The sequence below is a fragment of the Rhyacophila brunnea genome, unplaced genomic scaffold (assembly GCF_057557595.1).
Source record: "Rhyacophila brunnea isolate RB1 unplaced genomic scaffold, BYU_Rbru_1.0 scaffold_15, whole genome shotgun sequence".
In the NCBI taxonomy this organism is placed as follows: Eukaryota; Metazoa; Arthropoda; class Insecta; order Trichoptera; family Rhyacophilidae; genus Rhyacophila; species Rhyacophila brunnea.
Genome location: NW_028232806.1, coordinates 18,491,201 through 18,507,375, shown reverse-complemented (window position 1 = coordinate 18,507,375; position 16,175 = coordinate 18,491,201). Strand labels below are relative to the sequence as shown.

General features: G+C 34.3%; 1 protein-coding gene across 1 annotated transcript; it reads left to right on the top strand.

The window, feature by feature from the left end:
• The first annotated feature begins 2,109 nt into the window (after nt 1-2,109).
• LOC147074991 (chymotrypsin-2-like) lies at nt 2,110-14,915 on the top strand. The gene is made up of 5 exons (XM_085943285.1): nt 2,110-2,218; nt 5,892-6,066; nt 7,272-7,521; nt 9,749-9,895; nt 14,772-14,915. Exons 1-5 carry the CDS (start codon nt 2,110-2,112, stop codon nt 14,913-14,915), a joined length of 825 nt encoding a protein of 274 aa, XP_085799411.1.
• Nucleotides 14,916-16,175: the final 1,260 nt, after the last annotated feature.

Genomic DNA, 16,175 nt, shown 5'->3' with positions numbered 1-16,175 from the left:
ACATTTCATTAGGGAATAAGACAATAATTTTGGGCAGCTACATGATTGCTAAGAAATTTAGATGATTGCTAACTGCATGAATGTCACTTGGCACCAATGACATTAATGTGGACGAAGCATCTGGGAAAAAAATGACACTCACTTTCTTGTCGGGTCAGCCGAATGGCATAATCTGTTCTAACGCCATTACAATAAAGGTGATATTGCTATAAATTCCCGATGCCTTTTGTCGGGTCTGCCGAATGGCATAATTCGTATTTTAATGTCAATATCGCTCGCTCAAATGAACATTGACACTAGAAACACTGTTCTAACTCCATTACAATAAAGGTGATATTGCTATAAATTCCCGATGCGTGATATCGCATAATTGAAATTGCAAAATTTTGTCACGTGACGTCTACCTATACATGTGCGAATGTCACTATGCGCGGATTTACTTGCTAGCTACTGTACTGAGTGCGTTGTCCATTAATAATGTCATTGCTTGGCACCGATAAAAATTACCTACGTTATGAATTGACAGAGCAAGTACTCTTAAATAGTTTTCAGTTTAAGAATCGTTCATATATTACGAAATTACATCGTAGAGGGGGAGGGGATCTGACATAATGTCATTATTTTTGACGGATGTTTTAAGAGGGGGGGGGGGCAGTTTAATGTCGAAAATCTGACGTTACAAAATCAACAAAATATTTTTTTTTCTTAGAACATTTTAATACGATTGTTATAATATTATACAGTATTTGCAATAATATAATTAAAATAATTTGAATAATCACCCATAGAGATACCTACTATCATGATTCTCATTGTTTAGATCAGTGATTCTCAATCGTGGTCCGTGGAACCGTTGGGTTACAGTATTTTGAAATTTGTAGTTATATATAATATCACCATTGTATAGAGTTTTACTTGGAGAGGAAGTAGTCCAGTCAAATTAGACCGAAAAATACGTTATGGTTGCAAAAGGTCGGGTAGAAGATTTTTTTTTTTAATTTGTTTATATGTTTATGAGTGACAAGAAAATGAGTTTTGCCAATTCGGATAACTTCGGCACAACTTTTGGCGGGCAAAAAACCGCAAAATTTTGGGTGTTTTATGGTTTTTCGCTTATATCTCAAAAACGGTTGGCCGTAGAAAAATATTGTTTTACATAAAATTAAAGCTTATTAAATTTTCTAAAAATATTTATATAATACGTTTTTTCTTATCTTTAACTGTTTATGAGATATTTGCTGTTGAAAACACGCGTTTTATCAAAATTTTGGGTGTTTTTTTGGTTTTTCGGTTATATCTCAAAAACGGTTGGTCGTAGCAAAAATATTGTTATATACAACATTAAAGTTTATTAGATTTCATAAAATGTTTATATAATACATTTTTTTCTATCTCTGACCGTTTATGAGATACTTGCTGTTGAAAACAGTATATCGTGGCTCTAGGATTATATTGTCCAAAGCAACAATATGTGAAATGTTCAGGACACGAAAAACAAAGTTCACTACCTTATATTTCAATATTATTATTTTATTTTTACATTTAATAAATAGGTTGGGTAGGTAATGGTGGGTTTATTACATTCATGGAATTTGGGCCACAGGTAATGGAGTGACTAGTTAGATAAAGTCCATTAATTTTGCTGGGTTTTTTCAGTTAATATGCTATTGATATTAAATATTTTGTTATTGTTATTTGAAATTATCCTATAATTACCTTTTATTGGTTTAAGAATATCTTTCTGATTCAAAATATGGTCAGTAATATTAAAATTATTAAGAATTGAAATTATTAGGGTACCTACTTATATAACAATAAAATATTAGTTAGGTACTCGTACCTATTAAAAAAAATATTTGGGAATTATTAATTAGTTAATTTGTTTGGGTTTACAAACTAGTCTTTATTATCAATGGGCGCAATGTTCCAGGTGGGGATGGGGGGAGAGTTAGTGGGAGTGGTAGAAAGGGCCACATTCTAATTTCTACTTTCACCAGCATTGAGACTCACAGCACCAACATTAACAATCAGTTTATTGTGGTTGACGGAGGACATGTCCTACATAAAGTAGTTTGGCCCCGAAATTCATGCTTTGATGACATTGCGAAGATGTATTCGGATTATTTGACAAAACATTATAAGTTACAAATTGAAGTTGTATTTGACGGATATCCATCCAATGCTGCATCCAGTGGGACAAAGTTTGTAGAAGGACAAGGTTTGTTGTAAACGCCGTATAAATTTAAAACCATGCCCTGAAATTATGTTTCAAGGAAACACTGTCAATCAGGTGGACCAGGAACTTTTTTTGAGCATCGGAAGTAATGAAAATCACTTGATAACACTACTTAAAACACATTTCTCACGGGTTGGCATAAAAGTGAACCAGGCAGAAGAGGATGCCGATGTTTTAATTGTAACTACTGCCATTTCAAAAGCAAATGAATTTAAAAGCATAGTAATAATAGGTGAAGATATTGACCTTCTTGTACTGATGTCGGCAAGAGGACAATTCTTGGACAACTTATTCTTTCGAAAACCTGGAAAGGGAAATAAACCAGATGTGTTGTTCTCGACAAAATCGTTTAAATATGATGCACGTACCATTCTTTTCACACACGCGTTCAGTGGGTGTGATACAACATCCTCTCTATTTGGCCATGGAAAGATTAAATTGTGTGGTATTTTGGAGAAGAATATTCAGTTGAAGGAAGTGGTCACAGTATTCAACAATCCAGATGCCAGCACTGATGAAATAGCTGTAGCAGGAGAACAGGTACTTATGAGGTTGTACAGTGATGCCTGTAGACCTGAGGAAACACTGGACACTGCGTTATCGGCTATTCATGAAATCGGACAAACAGATTAAATTTAATCTATCAAGACTACCGCCAAATCGAGACGCAGCGCGACACCATTCGCTGAGATCCTACTACCAAATGCAAACTTGGCTTGGCAATGTTAAAAAACCAGAATATTGGGGGTGGCAGCGAACCAGCAATGGCCTAATACCCGTGGAGATCATTAAAGATCCAGCGCCTAAAAAAATACTGAAAGTACTTTCTTGTGCATGCAAGAAGGGGTGCAGTAAAGCATGTACCTGTCAAAAATCAGCGATGAACTGTTCGTCAATTTGAAAGAACTGCAGTGGAGTAAATTGTGAAAATGTAGCAGATATTTCTGGATTGGAGGAAGAGGACGCTGAAGAAGATGACTTTTATATTCAAGCAGAACTTCCCAGTAATGAACAGGTAATGGATGATATGAAATTAATATATATATATATATATATATAATATCTCTCCATTCTTTTCAAATTAATGGAATATATATAGTATTGTAGGATAATGATCCCGACATGGGAGCTGCATTGCAAGACTTTGACGACGTAAAACCTTTGCCTACTCCACCTCACCAAAGCGGCAGAAATGGTTAAAAAATTAAGATATTTGGTGAATATTATTATTCTGTACATATTAACATTTGTTTTTTAATCATTACTAAAACTATGAATATACTTTATTTGTAAGATCTTAAGTTTAGATTAGTATTTCTTCTCATTAAAGTTTGATTTTTACTAAAACGCGTGTTTTCAACAGCAAATATCTCATAAACGGTTAAAGATAGAAAAAAACGTGTTATATAAATATTTTTAGAAAATTTAATAAGCTTTAATTTTATGTAAAACAATATTTTTCTACGACCAACCGTTTTTGAGATATAAGCGAAAAACCAAAAAAACACCCAAAATTTTGCGGTTTTTTGCCCGCCAAAAGTTGTGCCGAAGTCATCCGAATTGGCAAAATTCGTTTTCTTGTCACTCATTACCCCATATACAAATTAAAAAAAAAAAAATCTTCTACCCGACCTTTTGCAACCATAAAGTACAGATTGACTGGACTAAAGGGCATTTTTGTACAATTAAGTAATGCAATAATAAAGAATGAATTATCAATAGTCATTATTAAATGTCACCGCCTACCACGCACCCCTCATTTTATTTCTGTCAAAGTTTACGTACAGCGAAGCATCTCCCGACTACCCAGATCATGCGTTAAAAAATGTGGAAGAAAATTAATCCAGGAATGCGACTATAGTTAACATTTTAGATCTTTGTTGGTTAATTAATTGTTTTACATAGGTACGTCGTAACATTTTGATTACATTTTGTTATTTTAATTTATTGACCAGATATGTAGGTAGAAGATTTTACAAAATGCTTCAAGGTTTCCGTCATACAAAAAAGTTTAGGAAACGTTGGAAGATAATGATTATAACTTCAAATTTTTAAAAATACAATCGATTTCTCACCATTAATCGTTAGATACAATCAAATTAATAAGAATAGATATATCGTTTGCGCAATATTAACAATATTATGCTTTATATAATCAGAATAATCAATTATGGAGATAATTATTTAAATAAATACGAGTTGACAATAATTAATCAGTTAGACTTCAACAAAATGGTGAAAATATTTGTATTCCTTGTCGTGGTCCTCATCGCTTCAAGCCACGGTAAATAAAACTATTGATTTATTAGAATTAGTTTATAATTATCTTAAATAAATTATTATTTGTCAATTAAATTTCGTGTCAACAACGCGATCACAATACTATACGATAATTTATTTCGGGTACAACAGCTCACGATGAACTGTGATATGGCGAACCGCAGAGTACGTACTATTTACATGTATCCGGATTTTCAGAGCTATTTCGCCGAACTAATACACCGTTGCCGTCTATCGCGAGACTGAAAATATCTAATATTTTAATAATTCCTTGACACCGCGAGGGCGAAGACACACAGTCGAGTTCGACTGCGTCGACGCAGGTCTCACTTGATTCCAATTGCATCCGAATAGAATAGAATCTGAAACTGGCTTTTTTTAATACAATTGGCGATTCTAATTGGATGCATTTGGAATCAAGTAACACCTGTATCAACGCGCTACATTTGCAGTACCGTGTGTCTTCGCTCTAACACAGCTGAATTGGATTTATTGGATTCTAACACGCCTAAAAAGGTTTGACGTCAACGTCTTGTACCGAGTACCTAAGCACAGACTAATTAACTTATTTTTTCGTTAATGTTTCCTATTTAATTATTATAAAAATAAACTAAATGCTTTTAAATGTTTCTATTTTTATATTATAGGTATAAACTTTTGATTTTTAAACATTTATTGATATCACTCTTTATTTAAAAAAATACTTTGAATCTAAAATTGGGGTAAAGTAGTCCCTTGAAGGGAGTTAATTTATTATATATGGTAAAGTATGTTTCTAGTTATTAGGAATAATAATTATGTAGGTGTATCTATACATACTGTGACAGCAGAGATGACAACACCGATGACAGGCGGAAAATAAGAAACCATAGCAACCAAAAACAATGGAATTATAACAGAAAGGAAAAATACAGGCAATGTACGCCAGATATTTCACGCATTGCTCTTCCATATTATCGATAAATAAAACATTTAACTATTATTCTAAAATACTAAAATAAAAATAGAAAAAATATTTGCTAAATGTGCCGCAGAGGTGGCCATGTCAATCTAACCTACCTAATAAACCTCATATAATCTTGTTTGTGATAATGGTGCATCAAAATGTATGGAAATTTCAAATTTTCAATTAACGATTCTTGGATCGAAAAGCCGATGCGCCGACAGAAAAAGGTATTTATTGTAATTGTCTACACTAACATAACTGTTTTCGTAAAAAAAAATATAAAAGCTCATGGCCACCTCTGCGGCACAATTACCAAATATTTAAGTAGGTACCTACACCAAATTACAAATTTTTACACTTTAATATTATTGGTGGGTTTAGTATTTAGTGTGATGGTATTTATTCATTTTTGGAATTATAAAATTTCAGGTGCTCCAGCTGACTTTGATTCAGAATCGAATTGGAGAATTGCAGGAGGATCAAATGCCGGCATCAATGCCGCTGAGTACCAAGTCTCTGTGAGGTATTATACAAACAATTACCTCTGCGGAGGAGCTATCATCGGCACCCGGACTATCATCACTGAAGCACAATGCGTTTCTGAGTGAGACTAACAATATTTGTAATTTGTATACTCTTGTGAATTCGCCACCTAAGAAGTCTAAGGAAGAATTCGTTAGAAGATCCGCTCTTATTATTATATATTATTTTTATGGTCATGTTTTCTTTAATGTATTCAAAAGATTTTTGATTAATTCCATCCGCTCAAGTGAATACTCAAAAACGACGAGACTGAAACTCCAGTATCTAGCTAATGTATTTCAATGGCAGCTTGCTGACAGCAAGATTGGAATCTCTCAGTTTCAAAACGTCCGCGACCAAAACCGAAAAGACGCACATGTTAGGCCATCCTCTCACGTGAATACTCAAAACAAAGACGAGACTGAAACTCCAGTATATAGCTAATGTATTTCAATGGAGGCTTGCTGACGGCAAGACTGGAATCTCTCACTTACAAAACGTCCGCGACCGAAACCGAAGAGACGCGACATGCTAGTCTCCCAGTCTCTCAGTTTCCAGTCACCCATAAAACAGTGGAACCAATATCAGTAGTTCGATGAAAAATCATATCTTTTTACCAAAATTGATAGTACTGAACTGAATTCAACAAGCAATAACAAGCCAAGACGTCAGAAGTTAAAGATGGGGAACCGATTTTTAATTTAAAATATGTGGCAGATCTTAAGAAATACTCCTGCCTGTGTAATTACAGGCTGCCAGAATATTTCCGTAAAGAAATTACGGAAAAAGCTAAAAATGAAGTAGGAAAGACAATGGGTTTGACAGTTTGAGGTTATGAGATTATTAGGTTTCAGTAGCGCCGTGTGCGAAGCATCAGTCACTGGCCAGTTTATGAGTTCCATCACCAACTAGTTCGTCAGATTTTAGTTTCTGCCTGAGCGGATGACCTAATTCATAGTTTTATTGTTTATTATAACTTAAACTTTTTTCTCAACCTTGGCTCAACTATATTATATTATCATCTATTTCTTTTTCCTTTTGATGCATACTATGTGTAGCTCAAAGCATTCTCTGTTCTCTGTTGTTCGTATTGAATCAATTACAATTTGTCATGGTCTTTTGATTCATATTTTTACGGTTTTTACATTTTTAGATATAAAAATTCTCATGTATTATTATTTTTATTAATCCTACATAGTAATTAATCACAATCCGCCGCATTTTCTATTCCAATTTGATTCCCAAATGATCTATTTTTTAAACACCAACTCTCTTCTCTCTTTACAGGCGTCCACCCTCAGGTATAATTGTGTACACAAACACCACGACCCTAAACTCTGGTGGAACAAGTTACGCAGTGTCTTCTATTAAGATCCATCCTAGATACAATGAAAAAATCGTGCTTTCCAATGATATAGCAATTGTTATTACAACTCAGGACATCCACATGGGAAAAGGTGTACAAATGATCAAGCTGGGAGAAACTTACATCAATGAAGGGGTTGATGTCGTGCTTACTGGGTGGGGGATAACTGCTGTAAGTTTAATAATAATAATATCCGTCATTAGCTTGTAGAGATCTACTCCTGGATAGATATATTCTGTTTATTTGTATTGCTACCAGTCTTGTATTTTAAGTTTCGCGATGTGATCGATGACTACCTGTGAGTTTTTGTCGTTGAAGGATAATTTGATGACTGATTTTATCTACAATTAAATGTTTAATATTGATCTTATTTTAACCGTTTATAGCTATCACGGTAAATCAAACTATATAAGATCCTTGGTGCCTAAATCAGCCCAAGTGGTAGTATATTTCTTTAGCAAACCCTTTGTCACCCAATTATAGATTACGATCACATATATTTTTATTTATTCCAATTTATCTTCTATTCTAGTTCATTACGTTAAGCGCCGGTATGTGCGATTCTAATGTTAAAAGTAGCAAAGTCCAGTTTCTGTGGGCAGTGTTCTGTAACTCAGAGGATACTACCTCCCTTCTCTTGCTCTGAGCGTTAATCTTCTACCATGGTGTGTACAATAAAGTTACTGAGAGCTTTCTAGCATTGGTTATATTAAGCTTTGGAAGTTATACGTACAGCCATACGTAAGACACCATGCTGGTTAGATGGATTTCAACTTTATCCAGGTGAAGCTGTAGTCTTCGATTATCCAAGATCTGCTCGTAAAGCAAGATGATGTCATTGGCTTCTTCTTTGTCGTCTGCTAACCGGAACAGTTCGGTGGAGCTGCACTCGTACCAATCACGGAGGTTCTTAAGACACGAAATGGGGCGCCGTCCTCTGCTACGCTTCCCATTGATCTATCCTTGAATGACAAGTTGGGGAATGCTGTATTTTTGTCCTCTCATAATGTGGCCGAGGTATTGTAGTTTCCTAGTTTTGATACTACGTAGAACTTCTCGGTCCTTCCCCATTCGATTGAGAACTTCAACATTTGTCACCCGGTCAGTCCAAGGAATTTTGAGGATGCGTCTATACAGCCACATCTCAAAAGCTTCAAGTCTCCGTGACATCTCTTGGTTTAGCGTCCATACTTCCATACCATAGGAAAGAATTGAGAGCACATAACAACGTACCATACGCAGTCTCAGACCTAGGCTAAGATCTCGATTGCTAAGGAGGCGTCTCATTTTGAGAAAGGCGCTCCTTGCGATCTCAATTCTAGTTTTTATTTCCTGAGACTGGTCCCATTTCTCATTGACCCATGTACCTAAATATTTATAATGGGTCACACGTTCGATTGGTTCACTGTTAATGACAAAATTTGTGTTGGTGTCTGATGTCGCTGCTTTTGATACTAGTAATAGTTTTGTCATTGGCTTGCTGGAGGTATTTTATTACTTCTTTTCTCTCTATTTCTCTATATGTGGATACCTGGGACGTGCACGGTTTCAGGCTACTAATTTATAGGTATTCTTATTTGAATACGTAGGTAGCCCATTAGATTATTCCTATATTGGCAATCACTTTGGGTAAAGTCTCACTTGTGTATGTTGTCTAGTAGAACTGTGTCTCACCGATTGTGTATATAGTCACGGAAAAATATTAAGAATATGTTTTCTGGCGACTCTCCTATCTTTTAGATTTGCTATGCCACGCATCTTATGTTATGTAATTTTATGCTTTATAAGAAACGCACAGGTCTTCTGTGCAGTTTCAACTGTAAAAAATATTATTCGATGACAGATGAAGAAAACAAAATATGAAAATAGCGTTTCTGTTATATGGATTACGCACTGAAAAATAGTAACTAATTGAACTACACGTGTACATTTATTATATTTTGTGGTGGTACATCTTTAGTTAAGTTCTCCACTTGGTAAACCCATAATAAACTACATATTATACATGCAGTATTTTATCATCGGACGATTCAGTTTCCAATATCTTTAGCACTTTTACTGTCACAAATAAACTGACTTCGCGTTCTACTAGTTCTAAAGGACTTATTCTTATGGTTCCTCATTCAGGAGATAATGATATGACATCTGAATAGTCTCCACCTCGACATCTTGATGCATTCTCGTTAACGTAATCGACTAAAGTAGGTATTCCAAATTTGGAAAAAAAATCTATCTGAAACAAGCGATAAAAAAATTATCGTGGGCTCAAATTAAGTACCTAATATAAGCATGGCAGTAAAATCTCACAGGTGTCACACAACATGGTAACATAATTGGAAATGTATACATGATATTATGTACAAATTAATATTTAAAAATGATACCTTTATCTTTTCAGCCACATACAGGTGATGTTTCGAATGATCTTAAGATAATCAAATTGAAAACAGTTAACCCCGCTGAGTGCAAGGCGGCTTATAATAATTATTTACAAGAGGACACTGAGATTTGTACACTTACCAAACCCGGAGAAGGTTCATGCAATGTAAGTTTTTGCACATATATAATAGTTGGCCATACTAACATGACACACGACCCGTATATTGAATTACTTCAAAATAATAAAAATTTATATGAATAAAATAAATTGATAATCTTTCAATGTGTTGCAAATATGTATCTGTAGTTGGATGGAAAACACAAAACTCAGAAGCCACACTTCCCATTATTATTGTGTTCCCTGAGGAAAACAGTCAAAAATTTACATTTCTGTGGCTATTTGGGGGAAGCAGATATGGTCGTTTTACCTATTTTTCAGGGGAGCAATTTGAATGTTGTGTGTCTGGTGATAAATAGTGTGTAATTAATTATGAAGGAAAGTAAATGAAATATTATGAAGAAATTAACTGAGTTTTAATCAGTTATACGCATTTTTATTTAATAACACAGTTTTTCTTAAAAATCACTTTAAAGAACATGTCAGGTCATAATCGTCTTCGCTGGTTTCAGAATCACCAATATTGGGTACAGAACGTTGAGTTTCAAGTGAATTATAGAAAGTATGATACACGGGATATATCAAATACAGGAGGACCTCGACTTTCGCACATAATTGGTTCCTGAAAAGGTGTGCGAATGTTGAATGTTTGAAAGTAGAGGGAAGTAAAAAAAAATTAAATTGTGTGTATTTTGAAATATTTATTTATCAAGTAAATATAAGATGTTTAAAAGACATGTTTAAGTGGGGTTTGCGGGTGTTTTCCTTAAAAAGTTACCAAGAGTTAACTCTTTGCCACTCTTCTTTTTCTTATTTTAAATAAAATATTTTAAATGGTAAATCATTAACTTTACAATATTGCTTAACTGCTGGCACGAAATGTAAAGTGAACCAATCTTTTAATATTAACGCAGTAAACCCAGGCTTTTTTATTTGATTACTGTAAGCAATTCTTTATCCTTCCCTTTCAATACTCTGGGATTTTCTGGTTGATAAATTAACATTGGCATCAATTTTAAATCACTAGCCAAGTTTCCACCAAGAAGCAATGTCAATCGGTTTTTAGAAGGTTTATGCCTTGGGACAACTGGTTCTTCCTTAGATAAGAATGTACGACTAGGCATGTTTTCCAAAATAAACCTGTGTCATCTACATTAAATATTTGGCTAGAGGAATATTCTCCATCTTCAATAATTTTGAATAATGAGGAAATAAATTCTTTTGCAGCATCTTTATCCGCATCAGCCGATTTTCCAGTAAATTTAATATAAACCAACTGTTACTTGCTTGAAAAATCGTGTTAGAATCTACTTTTTCTAGCCTCCCAATCTTTGTACAAACTAAGAGCCTTCGCTTGAATAATTGAAATATTCAGAGGGACATCTTTTTGATGTTGGTCGTCGATCCATGATGACAAATATTTATCCATTTCATCCATAACTATGCCGTGTCCTTTAGAAACAACCTTTAAAGATAATATATTTCCACAATTTTGAACGTATTCCTTAATTTTATTTTTATTTTTCAAAATTGAACATATCGTAGTAGACCTGTTTGTATCATACGAACGTCCGATTGAAGCAAAAGATTCACCGCAATCAGAACGTCATGTGAAGTTTATAAGTCCTTGATTTCTTTTTGTTCGTATCAACACTGCAGTTTTTCCGTTTCTCACTCATGTTTATAAATTTTTAGGGTGAAATATTTCAAATGAAGAAAATTAGCAAAACGCACAACATGACACGCCCGCACGCGCTTCTGCGCAAGCCACCTATCCTAGCTAACTCACAAGCAAAGTGACGGGTGCGAGCAGGATGCAAGTGACGCAAGAAATGCACTTGCTTGTGAGCAAGCGAGAAGGGGATATCTTAACCCCACGACCAGCGCGACGTTTTAAAAAAACGATTTTTTTTGAAATGTGCGAAATAGCGAATTGTGCGAAAGTCGAACGTTCGTAAGTTGAGGTCCGCCTGTAGTACACTCAGTTAGTCCTTCTTTTCTTGAGGATTTATTCGGGCAGGTGCCATATATGAGTCCTCGATATTCTAGGAATATGCTGACGCCCTCTGGAATTCCTTAATAACTTCATTGTTCTGAAGGTCTCCTCATCATTCAGAGCGTATTTGAATATTATATCACCGAGTAGTTTTTCATACCGTAGGTAGCAACTTTATACTGTGTCAATTGATCGGTTGCCCTTCAACATACTGTCATGTTACATTTCACGTGACATGTCTACATTTCAAACGCAGACTTAAATAAATAATGTTAATTTAATTAACAATAAATTTGGCACAACCTTGTTAAAAAGTGTGTGTCAACCCTTGTTTCTAAAACAATGACGGTTAAAAAATGAACCAATGGGATTTCTTCCCGCTTTTTTGAAAGCGTGATGTCAACAAATAACTTATTTCCGCCCAGAAGATTTCACTCCGGGATTAGATTCAGTGCAGTACGGATGTGTCCGGTTAACATTTAGATACAGTTTCCAAGCCATTTGTAGTTACTTCCTTTCGGACAGGAAGAAGGATTCGCAGTTCATAATTCCAGCCAAGATGAAGTTCCAGCCATCACACTTTAAACATAAAGCTAAGTAATCATTACCATCTTACAACAAATTCTCTATGTCCATACCAAGGAACGCTTCTCAAATTTGTATTAAGATTTGTATTTGTTTTCGTATCAGTTTTAAATTTCAATGTAAATTGGTTGTGTGTAATTAAATAACACTTTTAACGATTAAGCTGTGTTCTTATTTTTATATTGTTATATTTAATTTGTAAATACACACCTTTTAAGGCGCCCAAAAATTATAATTTAATATTTCAAACGAGTTTACAAATGACATTTTATTTGAGGTAGATAAATGATTTATAAAGCATTCTTTACAGAAGGTTAAGTTGGCAGAAAGCCGAATCTCATACGCTGCGAGATTAATAGTACTAAATATTTCATGTTTTATTGATTGAATTAGTTGGCACTCCATGTTTAACGATTGTGCATTACAATTATTAAACTTCTTTTACTATTATCATTCAAACGATATTACTTTACACTTTTTTCCAATTTTATAAATATGACAATTGGAAAAAGTGTAAATAGAAATGTGTTCTATAGAATGCACGTGTTCAGATTCACTGACATAATAAGACAATGCTGAAGAAAAGTTTACGTTTTTGTTTTGCCCTGGACAAGAGTCTGAATAGGCTACTGTATTAGTTACTGTTGCTGGAAGATTCTGCAAATGCTGCATGAAGCACGATGCTATATTATCAGATCCGACCAGCAATCCTTTCATGTCACATGTAACAGCTTGCGGTATCTGTTAGTCCACTATGTTGGTATTTAGGGAAGGTGTGGGCAGGCATTATTGCAAATCAAAACTAGTATTCGAGTGGACTGACTAGTTTTAGATAACAATTTGTCGTGTTCTTTCTTCTTATATGATTCATCAGCCTTAGTCATTTTTTTTTCTTTTTTCATTAAGTTCAGCTTTCCTTTCTAAATCGTTTGCACACTTAATCTAATTGTTATATGTATCACAATATACTTTACAAGTGTCTATACTAGGAGTTTTAAATGTATAGCTTTACGAAAAATTGATGCATATTTAGAATAATATGTAAAAGGTTTTTTTCTGTTGAGAAGTCCGGTCGTTTTTATACAGATCATCCATTTTTGCAATATTTAGTTGCGAAGATAAAGCTTGCGCGTATGTCTTCGGGAGTAGCGACCTATTAATATGATTAATTACTTAATTTTTTTTCAGTGTTATTTTTATTGTATGGTTCGTGACGTCTTCTTTGGTCACCGTCTATGATTCCTGTTTCCGAGGTGCGTTTTTTTGCAATTGCGACGTCAATTTTATTTCGGGATACGCCAATAATATTCTGAAACATCTTGTTGCAAAATTTTACTGAATAAATAAAAAAAAATGTTCCAAAATCCATATAGTACCTACCAAAACGGTAATCATATCTTGTTTTGGCAAACAGAATACATTGATTATATTAAATACTTATTATTTTGCCAGACGCAGATATGGTACCAGATATAGACCATATCTTGTTCTGGCAAATATGACTTGCTTAATTTTAAACATATCTGAAACTTGTTTCATTGATTATGAAGTCAGTAGAAGAGATAAACCATATCTGATATTGGCAAATGAAAATATACACATAAAAGAACAAATCTGCATTTAAACCTCAAAACACAAAAAATCGAACATGCTTGCTTCTGCCAAATAGCCACAGATTTATTTTAGTGATATATATAGTATATTTTGTTTTAAATCTTTTATTTTTGTTTTCACTAAATAAAAAAATTCTATCAGTTTCATGTTTATCGATTACTAGCGAGTACCCGGCATGCGTTGCAATGCCACCCAAAGAAAGAAAGTATTTGTGTTTTAATGAAGTGCTTATGGATACACAATATTTTTGGTTTTTCCGTCTGGTGCGGACACGAATAAATCAGAAGATTTTCGAACGCGTGAGCAGGCCGCATACAGCCCTCTATGCGAGAAACATGGATTTTCTAAATATGGTATAGGAACGCATACGAATAGAAAAAGATAGAATAGAAGAAGAAGATGGTGGTACTAATTTAGAAATCTTCGCGGGTGTGTGCACAATAACTGATGAAAGTTTCACCGCAATCGGATAAATGGTGTGGGAATGCATACGGGACGGAGACACACACAGACAAACATTCATTTTTATGTATTTGATTCATGTCTCTTAATTTATAAATATTACTTTAGAGTTAAAGATTTCAAAAATATTTTTTTACACTGCCAAACCACTCTTAAATACTTGCGGGTCTATTATTAGTACTTAAAGTTGAATGTGGCCCATTAATAAAGCAGGTTGCCGACGACTGGTATTTTACATTGATTATGTTATTGTATTTATGTTTCCAGGGTGACGGTGGCAGCCCACTCGTTGTTGGAGACGAACTTGTGGGCATGGCGTCCTGGATACACCCGTGCGGTGACTCCAAGACTCCTGGTGGCTTCACTAGAATTAGCGCGTATATCCCGTGGATCAAAGAAAATATTCAATAGATTTTTTTAAATATATACATACTTATTTTAAAATACCGACGGTTCCTATTGTCGTTTATATGCATGTACAGGGGCGGCTCTTCCTTTGGGTACCTAGGGGACAGACCCCGGTCCCCTCATCATCATTCTATAATCAATATTCAATTGATAGTCATGTTATACGTTCCTACCATAATACATTGATTTTGTATAAATTAATTAAGTATATATTTTATTTGCACCGTTTACCCATCCCTAATTCTTGTTTCGTGGCGCAACCCTGTTAATGCTTCAGTCTACCTACGTAGCAGGTACGTACAACGATAATGTCGGGTCACAGTTCTGAGAACTTTCCGAGTTCCCTTGCAGCCGGGACCGTCTGGAATGGACCCCGTCAAATCAAAACAAATATTTATGCAAGCAATGCAATTATGAGACTGTGTAGAGCATTAAGCACGTCATATGCACGTTTCGCTGTACATGTATTGGTGCTGGCTAAAGGTCGCCACTAGAAATACCCACTCCTACATAAAAAATGTTAGTACCTAGGTAAAAGTTGACGTACATATTATTATTATTATAATAATACAACATATGTCACAAGTTGTTTTAGTTTGCCAGTCAGACGTCAGTGATTAACGGTCATCCATCTATTTAAATATGTTTTAAATTATATTTGTTAATACATACTCCCTATTAGTATTGTGAAGTTTGATTAAGATTTGATTTTTGAAATTTGTAGATAGTTTTCATCTCACGTTACTAAAATAATTTTGATAAATAATATTAAGTAGGTACTATGATGAATGAGGTGGATTATTTATTGAAATATAAGTTCAGTACATTGACATTTGAAGATAAACTAGAAGTGAAACGATTAGGGCCTCATCAACCTAGTGATTTAGTTATTGTGTATGAACTAGTGAAACCAAAAAAAAAATTGACATTTAAATCGGAATGGTTTACTAAAAAAACGTGGTTGACTGCAAGTGTATCCTTAAAAAGACTATTTTGTTTTCCTTGTTTAATTTTTGGTGGTGAAACTGTTTGGGCTCAATCTGGTTATTCAGATTTAAAACATTTATCAGAGAGGCTAACTTCACACGAAACTTCGTCGTCTCACATGAAAAATGCTGTGACATTAAAACTTTTTGGTAAATCAAACATTGTTGAAAAATTAGTCAGTGTATATATAGGCGTAATATTCAACGCCATAATCAAGAAGTTGACAAAAATAGATACTTATGTACTTTCAAAAATAATTTCTGTGTTAAGACTTTG